The sequence below is a fragment of the Staurois parvus genome, unplaced genomic scaffold (genome assembly GCF_062004578.1).
Source record: "Staurois parvus isolate SC_StPar_1 unplaced genomic scaffold, SC_StPar_1.0 ptg000666l, whole genome shotgun sequence".
Lineage (NCBI taxonomy): Eukaryota > Metazoa > Chordata > Amphibia > Anura > Ranidae > Staurois > Staurois parvus.
In genome coordinates this window covers 277,501-297,222 of record NW_028318462.1, presented here as the reverse complement: position 1 = coordinate 297,222, position 19,722 = coordinate 277,501, and the positions used below count along the sequence as shown (strand labels likewise).

The window sequence follows — 19,722 nt, the reverse complement described above, 5'->3', positions numbered from 1 at the left end:
CTCTCGTGGACATCGCTGGATTGAGAGGGGGCTCAGGTAAGAATTAGGAGAGGCCGGGGGGTTCACAGCCTTTACAACCACTTTAAAAGTCTACCCAGGAATGTTATTGTATCCATTTCTATATAACGCTGCCTGTAAAAGTTATGCAGTTTGTGTTCAACTGCCCTTTAAGGGGTCCATAACCATTACAGCCAGCATGTGGTTGCTCCTAAATTGCTAGATAGCTTAACGTGGAAGTGCAGCCAAAATCTCTAACACTAAAATTACTCCCAGCCCCATTCTAAGCCTAATCTATCTAACCCTGTAAAGAAAAAATTGCTATATTTACCTATTCTGAAGCCGCTCCGGTCCGCTCTCCAGCGGTGGCCTCTGTGTAGGGAGAGAAAGCCAACAAGTTTAGCCAAAACCTATCTAACACTAAACCTACTCTCAGCCCCATTCTAAGCCCAATCTATCTAACTCTGTAAAGAAATAATCATTATATTTACCTATTCTGAAGCTGCTCTGGTCCGGTCCCAGGCTGAGCTGTCAGCGGCTGCTTCTGTGTAGAGCAGAGGCAGCCAACAACGGATGCCCCATAGTAAGTCTATGGGTGACGTCATCTCCTCTTCATTTCCAACACACAGAGTTAGATAGATTGGGCGTAGAATGGGGCTGAGAGTAGGTTTAGTGTTAGATAGGTTTTGGCTGAACTTCCACTTAAAAAATGTTGTTGGCTTTCTCTCCCTACACAGAAGCCACCTCTGGAGAGCGGACCGGAGCGGCTTCAGAATATTTAAGTATAGCAATCTTTTCTTTACAGGGTTAGATAGATTGGGCTTAGAATAGGGATGGCAGTACGTTTAGTGTTAGAGGTTTTGGTTGCACTTCCACTTTAAGCTATCTAGCAATTTAGGAGCAACCACATGCTGGCTGTAATGGTTATGGACCCCTTAAAGGGCAGTTGGACACAAACTGCATAACTTTTACAGGCAGGGTTATATAGAAAAGGATCTAATAATATTCCTGGGTAAACTTTTAAAGTGGTTGTAAAGGCTGTGCAGCACCCCCAGCCTCTCCTAATTCTTACCTGAGCACCCTCTCAATCCAGCGAGCCTTGGCTCCCCAGGGACCCTCACTCCTGATTGGCTGGTGTGAGTCAATCACAACCAGTGAGCCAATCAGAAGAGGAAGGGGGCAGGGCCGAGTCATGGCTCTGTTTGTATGGACATGCAGAGCCGCGGCTTGGAAGTGCGTCTGTTTGGTGTGCCCCCAGAGCAAGCTGCTTGCTCTGGGTGCATTTAGCAGGAGGGAGGGGCCAGGAGTGCAGGCGGGGAACTGAGAAGAGGAGGATCAGGGCTGCTCTGTGCAAAATCACTGCAGGTAAATATGACATGTTTGTTATTTAACCAGTTCCCGCCTGTCCAGGGCTGTGGATAAGGGGGTACCACCAGTCCTCCTGTATGGGGCCCAGGTCAGCAGGGGGGCCCAGGAAGCTGGGTGAACTGGATGTGGGCAGGGAGGGTGTTCGGTATGGTGGGAGGGGGGTAATTACTGGAACTGATCACCTGTATGGCTCTCTCTGCAGCAGCTGAAAGTTGGCTTCTTCTCTCCCTCACACTGGCTTTCAGCTGCTGCAGAGAGAGCCATACAGGGGATCGGTTCCAGTAATTTCCCCTCACCACACCCATCACCCTCCCTGTGCACCATATGTTTCCCCCTGCTGCCCAGGCTTCCCTGTGTGCCCCCACACCCACAGTGCTGTCTGCTTCCCTCCACTCCTTTCAGCAGCTGCAAGCACGCAATAAGATCTTTTAGGATGGAGAGTGGGGGACATGTCTGGCAAATACGTCACATTTACCAGCCTCTTCTTTTCCTGAATGAACACAATGGGGTTTATTTACTAAAGCTGGAGAGTCCAAAATCAGACTCCCTTCTGCATAGAAACCAATCAGCTTCCAGGTTTCATTGCCAAAGCTTCATTGAACAAGCTGAGGTTAGAAGCTGATTGGTTTCTATGCAGAAGGGAGTCTGATTTTGGACTATCCAGCTTTAGTAAATAAACCCCAATGAGTCATTGGTACCAATCACTCACTGTGTACTTTCATAACTGAAGCATAGTAAACTATGTTTTTCTTCTGAGGGGAGGGCCCTGCCAGGTTGGCTGTATGGGGCCCTGTAGTGTCTAACAGCAGCCCTGCGCCCGTCCAATAGCAAAATGATGGCCGGACAGGACTTTCGTCGATCCAGGTGGGCTTCATATGACATCTTCCAGGATCGTTGGCATACTGTAGCGACATCTGTCACCGGCTGTGTCCATCTGTGTACCGGCCTGTTGCCGGTACCATATGGCCGTTGTGACCAACCACAGCAAGTCACATGACAATTGTAAATAATGGATGGTTTCCTTTCATGCCATCCATTGTATACAATTGTGTTGCTAGCTGTGATTGGTCACAGTGATCTCATGGCACAAACGGGGCCAATCAGAGCCCATCTATGTCATGTGATTAGCTGTGGACAATCACAACTAATAACAAAAAAAAACACTGAATGAATTGATTTCATTCAGTTAAATGCTCGCCTATAGCTGTGAAATTCACTGTTATAGGCAATCATAATGTGTTAAAAAAAAGTACTGATCACTTCCCCAGAGTATTACAATGTTACTATGGTAACATTATATTACTCTGGTCACAGTGTATTATGAAACAAATTGTAAGAAAAAAAAAAAAAAATGTAATAAAAAATAAAAAAATTTAAAATATATATATATATATATTTTTTTCATACTGTCACCAGTTAGTATTCTTGATCACGGTCACACCAGTTATAGGATGATGCTGTACTGCACTGACAACAGTATATACAAGTATTTTTTAAAAAGTGAAACATTTTTGTGAAAAATTATGACAAAAAATTAAAAAATAAAAAATATCACTTTAAGCTATTCAGAAAATGTAATGGAAAAGGGAAAGGTCCTGGAAATCACACATCTCTGCAAAACCCTGTAAGAAGGTGTATGACAGCCTCAGCCCAGGCTCAAACCAGGCCACACCCCCAATGCATTTCACTCTGCCAACGGTGCTTAGTCATGAGGATAAAGATTCCATGCATACGGCGGAAAACGTGTGTTTTGTAAACAAATAGGGGGCACGTGCGAGGCGCGCCGCCGCCCTATCTATCCCGCGGATCACCGCCACAGATGTCAGTTGCCGGGTCACAGCTGCTCCTTAGCGGCTATGTCCCGGCGATCGGCGGCAAACAGTGACAGACAGCACAGCTGCAGTAGCTGTGCTGTCTGTCACTTCCCTGTCAGTTCGAGGATGAGCTGATCGAGAAAGAACAGTTTCTCTTTCTCGATCAGCCTTGTCCCACCCAGCACACACCCCCGCCCCCTAGTAAAACACTCCCCTCACTCCTATAACCCTTCCCTGCAAAATAAAGTTAACCCCTTCCTCCCCATTGCCATTAGTACAGTGTCAGGTTTTTTTTTTTGCACTGATCACTGTATTAGTGTTTTTGGGGATGTCAGTGACCCCAAGTCAGTACCCCCCAATGTCAGAATGTCCGCCGCAGTCCTGCAGTCCCGCCATAAGTCGCTGGTCGCTGCCATAAGTCCCTGATCGCCGCCATAATTAGTATAAAAAAAAAACCTAAAAATCCCAGTATCTTTCCCGCCATTTGTAAACGCTATAACTTTCACGTAAACCAATTAATTTACATGTATTGGGGGTTTTTTTTTAGCAAAGACATGTCGCAGAATGCATTTTGGCAGAAATTTATGACTAAATTTGATTTTTGCATTTTTTTTTACTGGACATGTTTCATAGCAAAAAGTCCAAAATATTGTTTTTTTTCCCTCAAAATTGTCAGCCTTTTTTTTTAAAGCGCAAAAAATAAAAACCGCACAGGCGATCAAATACCACCAAAAGAAAGCTCAATTTGTGGGGAAAAAAAGGATGTAAATTTAATTTATGTACCGTATTGCATGACCGTGCAATTGTTCGTTAAACTAGCGCAGCGCTGTATAGCAGAAAAATGGCGTAAATTGCAGTATCTATACCATAGTTTGTAGACGCTATAACTTCCACAGAAAGCAATCAATATACACTTATTGGGATTTTTTTTACCAAAAACATGTAGCAGAATACATTTTGGCCTAAATTTATAACTAACTTTGAGTTTACTATATATTTTTTATAGCTGAAAGTAAAAAATATTGTTTTTCTTCAAAATTTTTGGCCTTTTTTTGTTTCTAGCGTGAAAAATAAAAAGCGCACAGGTGATCAAATTACACCGAAAGAAAGCTCTATTTGTGTGAAAAAAAAGGACGTAAATTTAGTTTGGGTGCAGCATTGTATGACCGCGCAATTATCAGTTGAATTAGTACAGCGCCGAGTAGCAAAAAGAGGCGTGGTCATTAAGGGGGGTAAATCCTCTGGAGCTCAAGTGGTTAATAGGCACAAAGGTTGTAAATCCACTTGTGCACACCAAATGCCTCTACAAACCAAGATAGCATCTTGTAAAAGTAGCAGTGACATTATAAGTGTGCTGTACATAGCCTGACAGCAGAGCTGTAGGAGGGACCCAGAAGGCCGCACCCACAAGGCAAATGGGGATTCAAACCACTGCACGCCAGAAAAAGCCCAGGCATCAAACAAATGAAAAGCGACTCCAGCCTGGCTTCATCAAGACCACATGCCTCAATCCATTTCGCCCCACCCACAGGGCTTAGTCTTGGAGGTGGGGAACTGACGTAGCTCTCTCCATCCTGGCATCCTTTTCAATGTGAGCCGCTAGAACTTGTGATGGAGACCTGGAGAAGCACCCACATTTTTTACAGTGTATGGCCACAGAAGGTCCCACCCACTACAGAAAACTACAGGAGGGGGCGGATACCAGACCAGTCACCCTGCATAGGAAGAGAGAGCAGCAGTGACCAGTCTTTGTTACAGGAAGCTGCTGCACAGAGGCAAAGTTTTACACTTGATTACTGCACAGGTGCCACAAGAACTATGCAAAGGTCCCCAAGACACAAGTATGAATACACATGCCTATTGTATTAAGACACTATATGGTTATCTCGGAGTTCAGTTTTTAGGACTGGTTCACACCATCGTGTGCTGTGTTGTGTGTTGGGGCACTGATTTGGAATGGCACCACAATACACTTTCTGAAAAAAGGGTTGGGTGTGTTTTTTGCCACAACTGGGTGTTGAATATAAATGGGCTGCCTTAATGCAGAGCACATTAATGTGAATGTATTACCACACGCATGTGATCCTGGCTTAAGTATCTAAGAGTATGACCTGCTAAAACTTTATTTGGACCTCGGCTGAGTTGTTACGGCTATAAAGGGTTCCAAAGGTTGTCCCCCCACTTCCCATCTGGTGAAGCCACTGTGACAGTAAGCGACGTGAACTTTCTTTAACTGAACCCCAGAAAGCAGTAAAAGCCTAACAGAAGTTCTAATCCATAATAAGAAAAACAAGCAACTCGGTAATCACACTGGTGCAAATCTTTATTGACTACATATCAAAAAGACACAGCGGGGTTGATTTACTAAAGGCAAATAGACTGTGCACTCTGCAAGTGCAGTTGCTGAAGATGATAAAAAATGTATACGAGCGCACCTATAAATGCAAAGTAGCAGCTGTGCACCAGGTAACCATAAACCCCAAAAAAACAATATAAATCAAAAGATGCAGCGCTACAGAAGAGGAACACTATAAATAAATGAATGGATGTATAGATACAAATATGTATACACATGAATAAATAAATGAATAGAACAGTTCATATGATAATATCAAGGTGACTTCAAGTGCTCTCCTCTATTTCATATCCTCCTGATAATCTGGTGCTGTGCGAAATAGTGCTGAAGAAATGCACACTCACCAGAACGCACAGTTAAATGGGCGTTTATAAATATAAATTTCCCTTGGAGTCATCAGCTAGTCAGGATAGGGTCTGCAATATGATAGCCTCCCTCCAGAGCTCCTGGATATTACTGTGTAATCCCTTGGAAGGTAGCCTGTGGACTGCTCCTTAATGCTTACACACGTTCCTTTCCCAGCAGAGAGATGAGTAGCTGTCCCGGATCAGATCGCTGCTTCCAATTCTTTTCAGAATTGGAAGCAGCGATCTGATCCGGGACAGCTACTCATCTCTCTGCTGGGAAAGGAACGTGTGTAAGCATTAAGGAGCAGTCCACAGGCTACCTTCCAAGGGATTACACAGTAATATCCAGGAGCTCTGGAGGGAGGCTATCATATTGCAGACCCTATCCTGACTAGCTGATGACTCCAAGGGAAATTTATATTTATAAACGCCCATTTAACTGTGCGTTCTGGTGAGTGTGCATTTCTTCAGCACTATTTCGCACAGCACCTGATTATCAGGAGGATATGAAATAGAGGAGAGCACTTGAAGTCACCTTGATATTATCATATGAACTGTTCTATTCATTTATTTATTCATGTGTATACATATTTGTATCTATACATCCATTCATTTATTTATAGTGTTCCTCTTCTGTAGCGCTGCATCTTTTGATTTATATTGCAGTTGCTGAAGAGCTTAGTAAATGTGTAGAAGCTCATGAGCAGGCAAGAAATGCCAAGTTTAAAAAGAAATGTCCTTGCATTTGATTGGGTATGCTTTGCAATGTGAAGCTATACCTCATTTACTAAGCGTTGCAAATGTAGAGACCGATTGTACACTGCAAACTGCACAGTCTACTTGTCTTTAGTAAATCAAGCCCAGTGCATAGCTGCTAATGCATTTTGGCCATAACAGCCTTCCTCAGAGCTTCATCCTGTGAGGAACACTGTTGTAGCAGAAACGCCTTAGCAGCTATGCAATGGGGATGATTTACTAATGGTAAATATACTATGCACTGCATGGGGATGATTTACTAACGGTATATATACTATGCACTGCATGGTGATGATTTACTAACGGTAAAATATACTGTGCACTGCATGGGGATGATTTACTAACGGTATATATACTATGCACTGCATGGGGAGGATTTACTAACGGTAAATATACTGTGCACTGCATGGTGATGATTTACTAACGGTAAATATACTGTACACTGCATGGTGATGATTTACTAACTGTAAATATACTATGCACTGCATGGTGATGATTTACTTACGGTATATATACTATGCATGGTGATGATTTACTAACGGTAAATATACTATGCACTGCATGGTGATGATTTACTAACGGTATATATACTATGCACTGCATGGGGATGATTTACTAACGGTAAATATACTGTGCACTGCATGGGGATGATTTACTAACGGTAAATATACTGTGCACAGAATGGGGATGATTTACTAACGGTAAATATACTATGCACTGCATGGGGATGATTTACTAACGGTATATATACTATGCACTGCATGGGGATGATTTACTAACGGTAAATATACTGTACACTGCATGGGGATGATTTACTAACGGTAAATATACTATGCACTGCATGGGGATGATTTACGAACGGTAAATATACTATGCACTGCATGGGGATGATTTACGAACGGTAAATATACTATGCACTGCATGGGGATGATTTACTAACGGTAAATATACTGTACACTGCATGGGGATGATTTACTAACGGTAAATATACTGTGCACTGCATGGGGATGAATTACTAAAGGTAGATATACTGTGCACTGCAATGGGGATGATTTACTAATGGTAAATATACTGTGCACTGCATGGGGATGAATTACTAAAGGTAGATATACTGTGCACTGCAAGTGCAGTTGCTTTATATCCAAAGGGAAGCTCTGAAATGAAGTGAAGCTCTGCTAATTTCTTTCATCCTATCATGTGCAAGCAAAAATGCAGTTTTTTTTAATTTTCCTTGCATGTTCCCTTTAGATCTAGAGCAATTGCACTTTCAGTGCACTTGCAGTACACTTCCAAGTGCACTTGGAGTGCACAGCCTATTTGCCTTTAGTAAATCAACCCCACTGTGCCTTTTTGATATGTAACCAGTAAAGATTTTCACAGGAGAGATTACAGAGTACTTGGCTTTTCTTATTATAGATTTATTGCACGGAGAATGGAACATCCCAGCCATAGCACTGGTCTTCAGCCATTAAACTTTAAATAAAGCAGTCAAGCTGGGGTATGGTCTTTAAATTTGTCAGAAGTTCTAATCCACTCTATAAAAATGGCTGGGCATGGTGGCGAGTGATATTTTTAAAAAACAGATTTCACATTCAGTAATCTTGTAGAAGAAAACTAATGTCATTTTGTTGCCACCTTTAGCATCCGATGGCAACTTATAGAGATCATCACATCAGAGCTACGTAAATGTAAAATATCTCATCTTTATTAATCTTTTAGAAGAACTGTTTTCTATTAGTGTCTGTGTTTCAGTTGCTGGAATTTTCATATGGTTCCTGACCAGGTGATTGTTGGGAATACAACAGCATGTACTATAATGTACTATATACAGTATTCTGTGGTAATATCACTTGACCAGTAGATGGCACTATACACTAACGGTTACTAGTTGTGTATGTGTAAAACTTGCTGCTTCTTTATTCTTCTCTATCATCTCTTCAGGTAGTAATGTGTCTGTAAACATGTCTGCTGTTATACAGTCTGATGAAATGTGCTCTCTATGTTTGTAACTTAAGCCACACAAGTAAAGCCTGAATTCTGCTATCACTACCAGTGTCTTCTATAACACAACCAACAGTGATATGTGTAATTGATGCAGGAAATAAGGGGAAATCTCTGTAGGTGGGACACAGAAACAAAAAACCAGAGTTCTAACCCTTCCCCTTTTAACCCAAATGGTTTTCTATTGGTGTCCAAATCTCCTTTAAAGACATACAAAGTGTAAAAATCTACAAACAGACCCTAGTTCTTACTTTGGGTAAACTTCAGTCCTTTTGACTTCCTTTAAGTGAAGATGGTGACTATTTCAAAGCAAAGAACAGATTGAGCAATGCGACCTCTCATTAGCTGTCCATACCAGCAGCCATAAAGGACCTAAGATTACTCTCAATTCATGAAGAAATTCACATATTCAAGGAATGTGTTACTGCAGTGCTTGGACAAGGATCAGGTTGTTTATACTTCTTTCTTGTAGCTAGGGGTACCAGGTTCAAAATAAGGTCTACAACACTATGTTCTAATGGTTGTATATTCTGCCCATGTTTTTTTTGAGTATCATTTGGGTGTTTAATTTTTTCCTCCACAATCTAAAAAGATAATAGTAGTTTAACTAGCTTTATTCAAAATCACCTCATTGTTTATATGAGTATGGTAGGATTGTAGGTTCCTTCACAGAATGTGAACTTGGAATGTATCTTTGTAGACCGTAAAATCTGGTGGATGCATCTGATCATTCTCAATGAGAAGATGAAAGACATTACTTGATTGCCCATATTGGCTATTCCCCAATCCACAAGACAGAAGGAGTTACCAGCCAGACTGTAACGAAAGCTGGTCATAGATAAGTAGAATTCCAAAAAAAATTCTTGGGAAAAGAAGGTTCTGAGAAAGTCAGTTCATTTTTCTAATCAATAGTGGGGTCAAATTTGCCTTTGTTTTTTACCAAGGTGACGAGAAAATTTGAAGGCGCAGGAAGAAAAATGTTCCTCAAATGAACACATTTCTTACAATGTATATGGTTTTCTTTCAGTAAAGTTCATTTCAAAATCAAATGTTAAACGGAAACAACATTTTTTGAATGACAAACAAATGTTCTGGGAATGTTCTGAGAATTCATATACGTCTCCTAAGATTTTTCCTAAGGGTTTTAGTTCAAAATCACCTCATTGTTTATATGAGTATGGTAGGATTGTAGGTTCCTTCACAGAATGTGAACTTGGAATGTATCTTTGTAGACCGTAAAATCTGGTGGATGCATCTGATCATTCTCAATGAGAAGATGAAAGACATTACTTGATTGCCCATATTGGCTATTCCCAGAGTCACAAGACACAAGGAGTTACCAGCCAGACTGTAACAAAAGCTGGTCATAGATAAGTAGAATTTTAAACAAAAGTTCTGGGGAAAAGAAAGTTCTGAGAAAGTCAGTTCATTTTTCTAATCAATAGTGGGGTCAAATTTGCGTTTGTTTTTTACCAAGGTGACGAGAAAATTTGAAGGCGCAGGAAGAAAAATGTTCCTCAAATGAACACATTTCTTACAGTGTACATGGTTTTCTTTCAGTAAAGTTAATTTCAAAATCAAATGTTAAAAGGAAACATTTTTTGAATGACAAGCAAATGTTCTGGGAATGTTCTGAGAATTCATATACGTCTCCTAAGATTTTTCCTAAGAGTTTTAGTTCAAAAATCTATCTACCTTTGGCCAGCTTACAGTAAGTGTGATGGGAGCCCATAGAAAACTGTCACCTCATCAATTACCATCTCAAAGGCAATTTCTATAGTGAAGCAGAATAGTAATTGCTTTGATAATAATTTTACAGAGGTTTCAAGTCCATACATTCATTTTAAGTCAAAGTATTCTCTGAACCTTATAATTATCTACAAAATTCTCTGTGTAGTCAGACAGCTCTAGGCCCCATAGCAGTTGGATGTATTCATAGTCATAGTAACACCTTCTTGGTTACCAGGGTTTTCAGAGATGGATAAATGACACCCAGTTCACAATTTTTGGGGAGACACTGGTCACCTATGGCCACACTTATAGTTGACCTCCAGACAGCTCGTAACTGATTATTCATGAAGATGGGAGGGGATGCAAATAGGAAGATAGATGTAATCTGATGTTCTTCTTTTCTCTGCTTTTAATAAATGATTTATAAATGGTAATCAGAGACTTATTTATTTAACACCATCCAGGAGTGAGCAGATATTTCCATATCACAGAAACTTAATTGACTAATTCTCACAGATCTGCTGGATGTAATATAGAACATTACCTCGCAGAACTGTATGATATAATATAGCAAAGCTGCTTCTGTGCATGTAAGGACACTGAAGGAACCCACTTTGTGGGCTGAATCACAACTCATCACAATCAATCACTCAATACACAATAGACTTTACTCAAGTATTTTAGTAGAAAGACTGTGACCTGATGTTACTGAGAGCTTAAACTGGTATACTGAGTCATTACATGAATTCCTGTATTTCTGAAGGATTTTAACGGCGAAATAAATTCTCAATTTTCTCAGCCTTGTTCTTCTACATTTTGTAGTCTCAGTCCTCCAGTTGGAACATCTGTGTTCCTGCTACCTTCATAATATATAACGAGTTTAAAATCCAGCTGGAAGAGTGCCACAGCGAGTGTGCAAACTTATATGCTGAGATCTCATAACTGAAAACTGGCAAAAGCTAAAAGTGTATCTCTTGTCAAAAAATAATTTTTTTTTCAGCTTTGGATAGTGTGGAAGTGTTAGAAACTGCTTTTTACTGCACCATTTGTTTCTACTGTAGAGATTTCCCCTCTCTATTTGTTCTTTTGACCATTGTCAACAGGACTGAAAGTATGGGAAAAAAAATCATAATTTCTGACTTGTCACTAGAACAGAAGAAATAATCTTCCAGTGGGAACTCCATCAACCCCAAACCCCTAAATATCAGTTTTGAGTGGTCTTACCCAATAAGAAATTACTGATTTTTTTGTTATTGTAATAAAGATTTCCCAACAACCAGACATAAAAGCCATTCTATCAATCAATACTGAGTTTCTTTGCGGGAATCAAGTCATTTTGACCCCCTGCTGGAACACCTTTTGAGCCATAGTTGACTGGGATCCATGAGCAAATGCAGTATGCTTTTGACATCAGTTCAAGACGATTATGAGATCATTCATAATTCATTGCAGGAGCATTTGTCCTGCAATTGACTTGTATTTGACCTGCTTCAGTTGCTTTTGCATTCCCTTACACTTGTAGAGGGAGAGAAGGAGTTCTGAAGAGAACAAAAGCCCAACACTGGTTCTTTGGGAAACTTCATGTTTAAAATCTTTCTGCTAGGCCTGTTTAATACCTCTCAAAATAAAAATTAAAAGAATTGTGGCACAAAACAGCCAATAGCCTCAATAATGATAAACACTTGGTAAACAATTCATAAGTCCATGGGGGAAGCAGACTAACTTGCTTATCCTCAGAGCAGCTCCTCAGCTGGTTGAGAAAGAGATGGTACTGCCTCGAAAAAAGTAGCTACACCCCCCTCCACATCCCCAGAGACTGACGTCATTCAGGAACTTTTCCATGCTGGCAGATCAGCTCTGCTGTTACTGTAGCTCTCTATGCTGTTGGCAGCTCTGCATTGCATGACCCTCGATCTCTGCTGTTTGACTTGGGTCCCTGAGATGATTACTTCTGCTTCTATGATATGCCTTCTTTTACTCTAGTAAATGTGAGTGTGTTTTTGATGGGTTTATCAATAAATTACTGAACTTGCTGCACTTGGATGTGTCCTCTGGTGTTAATTTACTGTTTCAAACCTCTGCTCTGTTTCCTGCTCTACTTGTTGGAGATCTTGCACATGCGCAAACCTAGATAATGATGGGAGACTCAAGATTGCCTTATCGTTTGGTTCTCAGAATCACGTTTAGTGGGAAAAATAAAATAAAATATTTTAATAAACATTCAGTGGTGGTCGACATTAAAATTCATCACTATTCAGTGCACTTCCAATGGGAAGTTGTATGAAAAGAAGTTTAAGCAAAACAGGAGTGCTAGAGCCAGTTTACTTGTAGGATGAGGGGCAGCTTCATTTGAATCTTAATCAAGGATTGAAGTATGGCTGTTGCATAATTTTTTTTTTAAATAAGATATACACTGAGAAAATTTTATTATAAAACAAGTGCATAAAAAAAATCAAGGATCAATTGTGTAAGAATCTCTTCAAAGGAAATCTATACACTTAAAATGGCATGACTATGTTTTACATAGTTACAGCGGTACAGCTTAAGAGTTTACATGTAGCCAATTGTTTTTTAACTTTGAGTTTGTCAGGGTTGTAACCTCTGGCAGGCTATTATTGTTAAAACCTAAAAAAATAAGCAGCGCACCAGAATTAAAGAATAATTCCAGGCATCGGCATAGTTACATTGGCCCAGCTTGATATGTACCATACCTAGCCAATGCCCTGGAAATAGACATTGGTACTCCAGTGATCTCCACTTGCTCCCGGATCCATGGCCTTATGTATTCTGAACAGAGAAGTTTGTCTGCTTTTTTCTGAATGAATGCAAAGAATTCTCTGATTGGATAAGGTGGAGAACATGATGTCACCGCCCCGCCTCTTCACTTTGTCTAATCAGAGAATGCTTTGCATTAATTCAGATAATGCAAAGCATTGAATGGTACCAAGCCTCCAACCTCCTGTGTTCAGAATGAGGCAGGGAAGCTGCTCAGGTCGGGACACAGAAGCAAAAGGAGATCCATTGAGTAGTGTCTACTTCCCAGTTTTCAAGGGCACCAGCCAAGAATGGTATATTTACTCTCCAGCCACTTTATTAGGTACACCTTGCTAGTAACAGGTTCGCAACCCCTTTTTCTTCAGAACTGCCTTAATTCTTCATGGCATAGATTCAACAAGGTGGAAACATTCCTCAGAGATTTTGGTCCATATTGACATGAGTTACTGTTGCCTTTCTATTTCTGCCCATTCTCCTCTGAAGTCTGACATCAACAAGGAATTTTCATCCACACAACTGCTCACTGGATATTTTTCTTTTTCGGACCATTCTCTGTAAACCCTAGAGATGGCTGTGCATGCAAATCCCAGTAGATCAGCAGTTTTTGAAATACTTAAACCAGCCCGCCTGGCACCAACAACCATGTCACATTCAAAGTAACTTAAATTTCCTTTCTTCCCCATTTTGATGCTCAGTTTGAACTTCATCAAGTCGTCTGTACCACGTCTAGATGCCTAAATGCACTGAGTTATGATTGGCTGATTAGCAATTTGTGTTACCAAGCAATTGAACAGGTGTACCTAATAAAGTGGCCAGTGAGTGTACATATTATTATTATTATTATTACTACGAGTTTATATAGCGCCAAAGGGTTTGCTCAGCGCTGTACAAGATACATTATCCCAAGCTAGACCGGTAGTAGCCATGTATAATATATCCATACCTGGAATTCTTCTTTAATAGGTACAATGTTCCCCTTTGGTCAATGTCCAATGCCAATTCTCTTGCAAATAGTCAGAATACATCTGTGTCACTTTAAAAACCAATAAACTAGGTTGGATAGTTTCTGTCCACCTCCTAACCATTCTAAGTAGCCTGGCTATGGTGCTAACTGTGACTTTGAGTCACTGGTTGTGCAACAAGTGAAGCCAGAACACCTGATATGTGAACTTGCTCCAAGCTTCTGAGAAAGTGTTGAAGGGATCTGCATGATAACCACGAGGAAGGAGGTCATCCATGGGAGCCTACATTTGTGTCTCATGACAGGTCTCCATTAGAGAAATATCTTTTGTCAGTCAAAGCCATTCTTCAAGACAAGCAGCTCTCTAATGTCTGTTAGTGCTGTCAATAGTTCCTTTTGAATTGATAGGTTCCAGTCTTGACTACATACACTCCAGCCACAAAATGGTATTCATACAATGAATGCTGCGCAGACAGCAGATAAGAAATGTGGATTCCACTGCAATTTAATTCTTGCACTTGTGGTGGCTAGACAAGTATTAGAAGATTACAAGAGAGAGACCAACTACTGTGAAATGAGCATAGAAAAGAGGACCTGTCCCCTAATTCAACCAGTCAACATTGCTTGCTTAAAGGTCTCCCACACAGCTTTTAAATACACATATTAGTGCAGCTCTCTATTCATTAAATGTATTTTTTTTTAAATACAAGTGCAAGTATTTGAATTCAACTTAGTATCAACGTTTGGCAGCAGAGCTCTGCCTTCAAGAGGCAAACACAGCACAAAGAGCTATGCAGCTGTGCTTCAAACAGGACATGTTGATAGTATGAGAGAGCAGAGTGGCAGAAATATGAGATCATTAGTCTTCTCCTTCCACTGCCCTATTACAGGCTGGAGGAAGGACAAGACCTGTGTTACTTAAAGCAGACCTACATCCTGACTGTGAAGTTGTCCTCCCCTGCCTCCCCCCCCCCCCTCTTATCATCGGACAGTCGTTTTTTTTTCCTTTCTAATTTTCTAATACTTTACTTCTACTCCTAGGTGAGACAATTGTCTGATTTACTCAAGGCAAATAGACTGTGCACTTTGCGAGTGCAGTTGCTCCATAGCTTAGTAAATGAGGTAACGCTTCACTTTACAAAGAATACCTAATCACATGCAAAGAGAAAAAAACTTGCAAATGATTGGATGATGGAAGTCATCAGAGCTTCCTCTCATTTACTAAGCTCTGGAGCAACTGCAGCTGCAAGTGTACAGTCTATTTGCCTGATGAAATCAACTCCTTTGTTACCGCCCCTAGCATGTGTGCAGATGTGCCACAGGGCTCAGATCCCTAGAGAGCCCTGCAGTACATCTGCACATGCACATACTGCTATCTGCGCATGCATGGGCTTGATATGCACAAGGACCACCAATAGCAAAGCTGGAAACCTTCCATGTCCTTTGTGTGGCATCTCCACGAAGCATACACAGGTACGCTCACAGGCTATTCCACGACCCAAAGACTGGGTAGAGCCCGCAAGGATGGCTGCACGTGGCAATGGCAACACCCCATGAAGGCGGAGCTAAGTAAGCAATTGGACCAGGGGCGGACTGACCATTTGAGCACTCGGGCATTGCCCAAGGGCCCGGGGTCAGTAGAGGGCCCCATGAGATGCCTGTGGTACCTTTCATTGGCTTTTTCATAGGCTTTTTGGGTGTGGGCGAGGACACAGGGGCCCCATGATCCCCTATTGCCTGGGGGCCCCATGAGTTGTCAATCCGCCCCTGAACCGGACCAAAGTTTTGCTTTACCTGCAGCAGAGAAAAATCAGATCTTCTGTGCTGTGTAACATAGTTGTGTAAACCTTAGGACTGGATGGACAGGTAAAACATCCCTCTTATATTCATATATACCTATAGTTGTTTGCTTGAATTTCAGCTTTCATTTCCAAAGTACAGGTTGGATAACAAACTCTAAAGACTAGATGCTCACAAAAATCTCCATTGTACTGCTCTGTTAACAATAGGCAGAGATACACAACATCCAATAGCATGCAAATAGAGGTCAGCCACTATTAATGGGAATACACTTATCCACAATAAGCCGGTTTGTCTCCAGTTGTTGCCGACTGGATGTCCTGGGTTACCTACAAAATATTATCTGCATTCTGGTATTTACTATGCTGCATTTTTAAAGCTTGAACTAAACAAATACCAATGTGATCTTGTTACATTGAGCAATGTGTCTGAATAGCCAAATAACCATCATTTAATGTGCAAACCCAAGCGGCACGTTACATCTTGTTCAGATCCATCATCTGAGTGTTGTTATAGGAAGCAACCCTATAACAGCTAATCCTGTTAAGTAGTACATTCTGTACAGACCGGCACCATTTTCTTTGAGTGGACATGTTCCGACATTAAATGAAATTAAGTATACGGAATATGGGAACATAATGGATGGTGACTGCTCTCTGCTTACAAAAATCAATAGATTCTTCTCTTCCCTGCAAAAAACTTAACAGAAAGGTTCAGCCTACTCCAAAAAAAATGACATTTCAATTTTGGATGGATGGTGGCAAACGGAATCACTTTACACATCCATTGGGGGGACACTAGGGCTGAGTCACGGCTCCACCCACTCACCATGGTCACTAAAAGGGATTCTCATCCTGGATTCTGTGCTACATTATGGAAATGAATCAGAGGAGTCCTTGCTTGATCATACTTTGGAGAATGAGAGGAGGGACTTCAGTGCCACAGCTGCTGAAACATATCACAAGCCATTGGGGTCATTCCACCAATTAAACCATATCATTTTACAATATATATATTTATTTTATTTTTTTTATTTTATTTTTTTGTTTTGTTTTTTTTGTTAAGGTTTAGTTTGAATGACTCAAAGGCTTGTGATATGTTACAGTGGCTTTGGTTTGCTTGGCACTAAGTGACTTTGGTTAGCTTGACACTAAGAGGCTTTGATCAGCACTAAGACACCAACTTATTACTATATATATATATATATATATATATATATTATTTTTTTATTTTGTTTGTTTAATTGGTGGAATGACCAACTAGTGATAAGTTACAGTTGCTTTGGTTTGGTTGGCACTAAGTGGCTTTAGTTGGGGGTATATATATATATATATATATTTATATTTTTTAAGGTTTAATTGGTGGAATAACCCAATGGCTTGTGGTGTTATGTTACATCGGCTTTGGTACTGGGACACCAAGTCTCTCTCTCATTTTCCAAAGCCAAAGTAAGACCAAGCAAGGGATTCCCATTCCTCCGATTCATCTCCATAATGTAAAACACACACATTATGTATATATATATATATATATATATATATATATATATATATATATATAACTCCCATCTCCCTTTAAATTTCCTAGACTGGGAAGCTGCTTAGAGATCTCATATCTGTGCTCGGAACTCTCCGTCACTGTATTTAATTAACTAAGCATTAAGAGGTTACTTTAATCGTTCTTAAAGGAAAACTGACCTACTAACCATAAGAAAATCCACAAGTTAATTTCTTGGTGTTAAACCACTGCAATCCTTTAATCCACGTCTCATTTGTAAAGCATGAAACCATCACAGCTTAGGGGAAGAAAAGAAGGAGACTTTGAGAGAAGGAAGAGAACATTTTTGAAGAATATTGATGACTGATGTCAGAAAATGAACGAGTGGAAAGAAAAAAAAAAAAAAGGTGGGTTGTCGACATCGGGAAGACAGGATGGACAGGGGTGTGACAACTGAACTTAATTAAATCTGACAGAAATTATTAAATGTGGAAAAAGCTTGTGACAGCAAGACAGGTGAGGAATGGCAGAGCTGGGTGATCAAGTGACAGGCGAAAAGTGAAGGAGATCGTTCGAGCTATCAGAGCAAACATTTTTGCAGCCCATCTATTGACTAGAACATATATACTGCTTCCTTGCTATAAACCTTTTATGAATTGAACTAGTCGTATGCAGACAGTCATATATTTCCAGTAGATCCTACGCCACTGGATTGTCACCTCTTGAGCACAGCCGTCAATCTCAGGCTGTCTAATTGTGCTTGCAGCTCTTATAGCTGTGAATTATACGGCACAGCTGGTCTCTGCTGACAGCTAGACAAACAGTCTCATCTGTAGAAAGGATACTGAAGCACATATATATGTACTGTATATGTAACCGGCAATTTATTTGTGCAATAACCCTAATGTCACGCTCTTTTAAGCCTTCCTCTCATAGTAATTAAACCAGATTGTACAAATAATGGCATTAACGTTGGCAATACATCTGTCCATATGGAGGTTCATTATCTATCTTGTATAAATATGCATTACATCTATGTAACATAGACCCAGTATGGTATATGACCAATAATTAAATCTCACAGTAATGCAAAATATTCACCCAACACAGACATTAAAAGACACCAAAATAAGATTTATAAAATAAAATGAGTCTGTTTATGGTTCAAGCATAGAAGGCACACTGACCATTTAAAGGAATTGCAAAATATCCATGCATTTAATTGCTTAGGCAGATATGCAGGTAGATGGGGATGTCTAGATAGCTAGAAGAAGATAATAATTCCAACAAATATATTCCAAACAGAAAATGACTTTTCCTATAGAGACACAAAGTATGCACAACGTACAGCACATCTATAGAGCCTCATCTCCTATTTCTATAGCTAACAGGTGTGACGCTAAGTGTTTTCCCAACTTTGCAATAGCAGTAATAAAGAAAAATAAGAAAGCTGGCGACAAGAACTCACAATTTTCTCAGAAGTACCAGCTCTGGTGCCGTTGAGACCCACAAGTGATGGCAATGTCTGTGACATCCAGTTGGTGACCATTGCCATAGTGCTGAGCACGGCCCCGATTTTCAGTAAGGGAACCGTCATTGTGCCACCGAGGACACCATGCTCATGGGGTTGGCATCTTCACTGCCACCCTCCTCTCCTGGAGCTCATAGGTGGGTGTCCCTCTGCGTATGAGTGCCAAGCTCAGGCAGGCATGGAAATGCCCCTTAGAGGGAGGGGGGAATAGCACGGCTGCACTGCAGCTCCTGCCTGTGTCAAACCTGGGTATAGAGTGAAAGGAGGATGATAGAAAGAGAGAGAGAGAGAGCTGCCCCCTCCTCACTGCCTCCCTGCTCTGCTTCTCCCTCCCACCCCTCCCTCCTGAGAAGCCACAGGACTGGGAAGACCCAGCCAGAAAGACATCCATATCTATCTATCTATCTATCTATCTATCTATCTATCAAGCTATCAAGCTATTAATGTCTCTCATATCCAATATCTTAAGGGCTCAGATACCTCTTCCTCCCTCTCACACTTATAACCAAATATGTGTCTATTTCTTTCTTTTATTTTTTTTACTCTTTCGTTCTTTATACCTATGGCAGGCTATAGTCTAGTCAAAAGCAAACATTCTCTCGATCAAAAAACTAAAATGTTACATGGATTGTGCCATCACTTGTGTTGTTTTTCTAAACAAAACCCAACATGTTGGATCAGGCACTTTCGATTGTGACATGAAAATCACATGTTGCAGCAGGCACACCAATGATGCGAAAAATGAATGACCAAGAATTTTCATTCATTTTTAGACTTGTCTATGGCCT

The 19,722-nt window shown here is 40.6% G+C and overlaps 1 protein-coding gene across 2 annotated transcripts in view; it reads right to left on the bottom strand.

The window, feature by feature from the left end:
• The window catches only part of OLFM2 (olfactomedin 2), a 459,233-nt gene that overhangs the window by 202,620 nt on the left and 236,891 nt on the right, over window positions 1-19,722 (bottom strand). The window contains exon 1 of one of the 2 annotated variants that reach the window (XM_089651884.1): window positions 18,872-19,196. The exons of the other annotated variant lie outside the window; for it this stretch is intronic. Within the exon in view, the coding sequence (XP_089508010.1) occupies window positions 18,872-19,000 (129 nt within the window). The 5' untranslated portion in view covers window positions 19,001-19,196. Of the gene's footprint in view, window positions 1-18,871; window positions 19,197-19,722 lie in introns of those variants that run through there. 2 annotated transcript variants of the gene reach the window in all.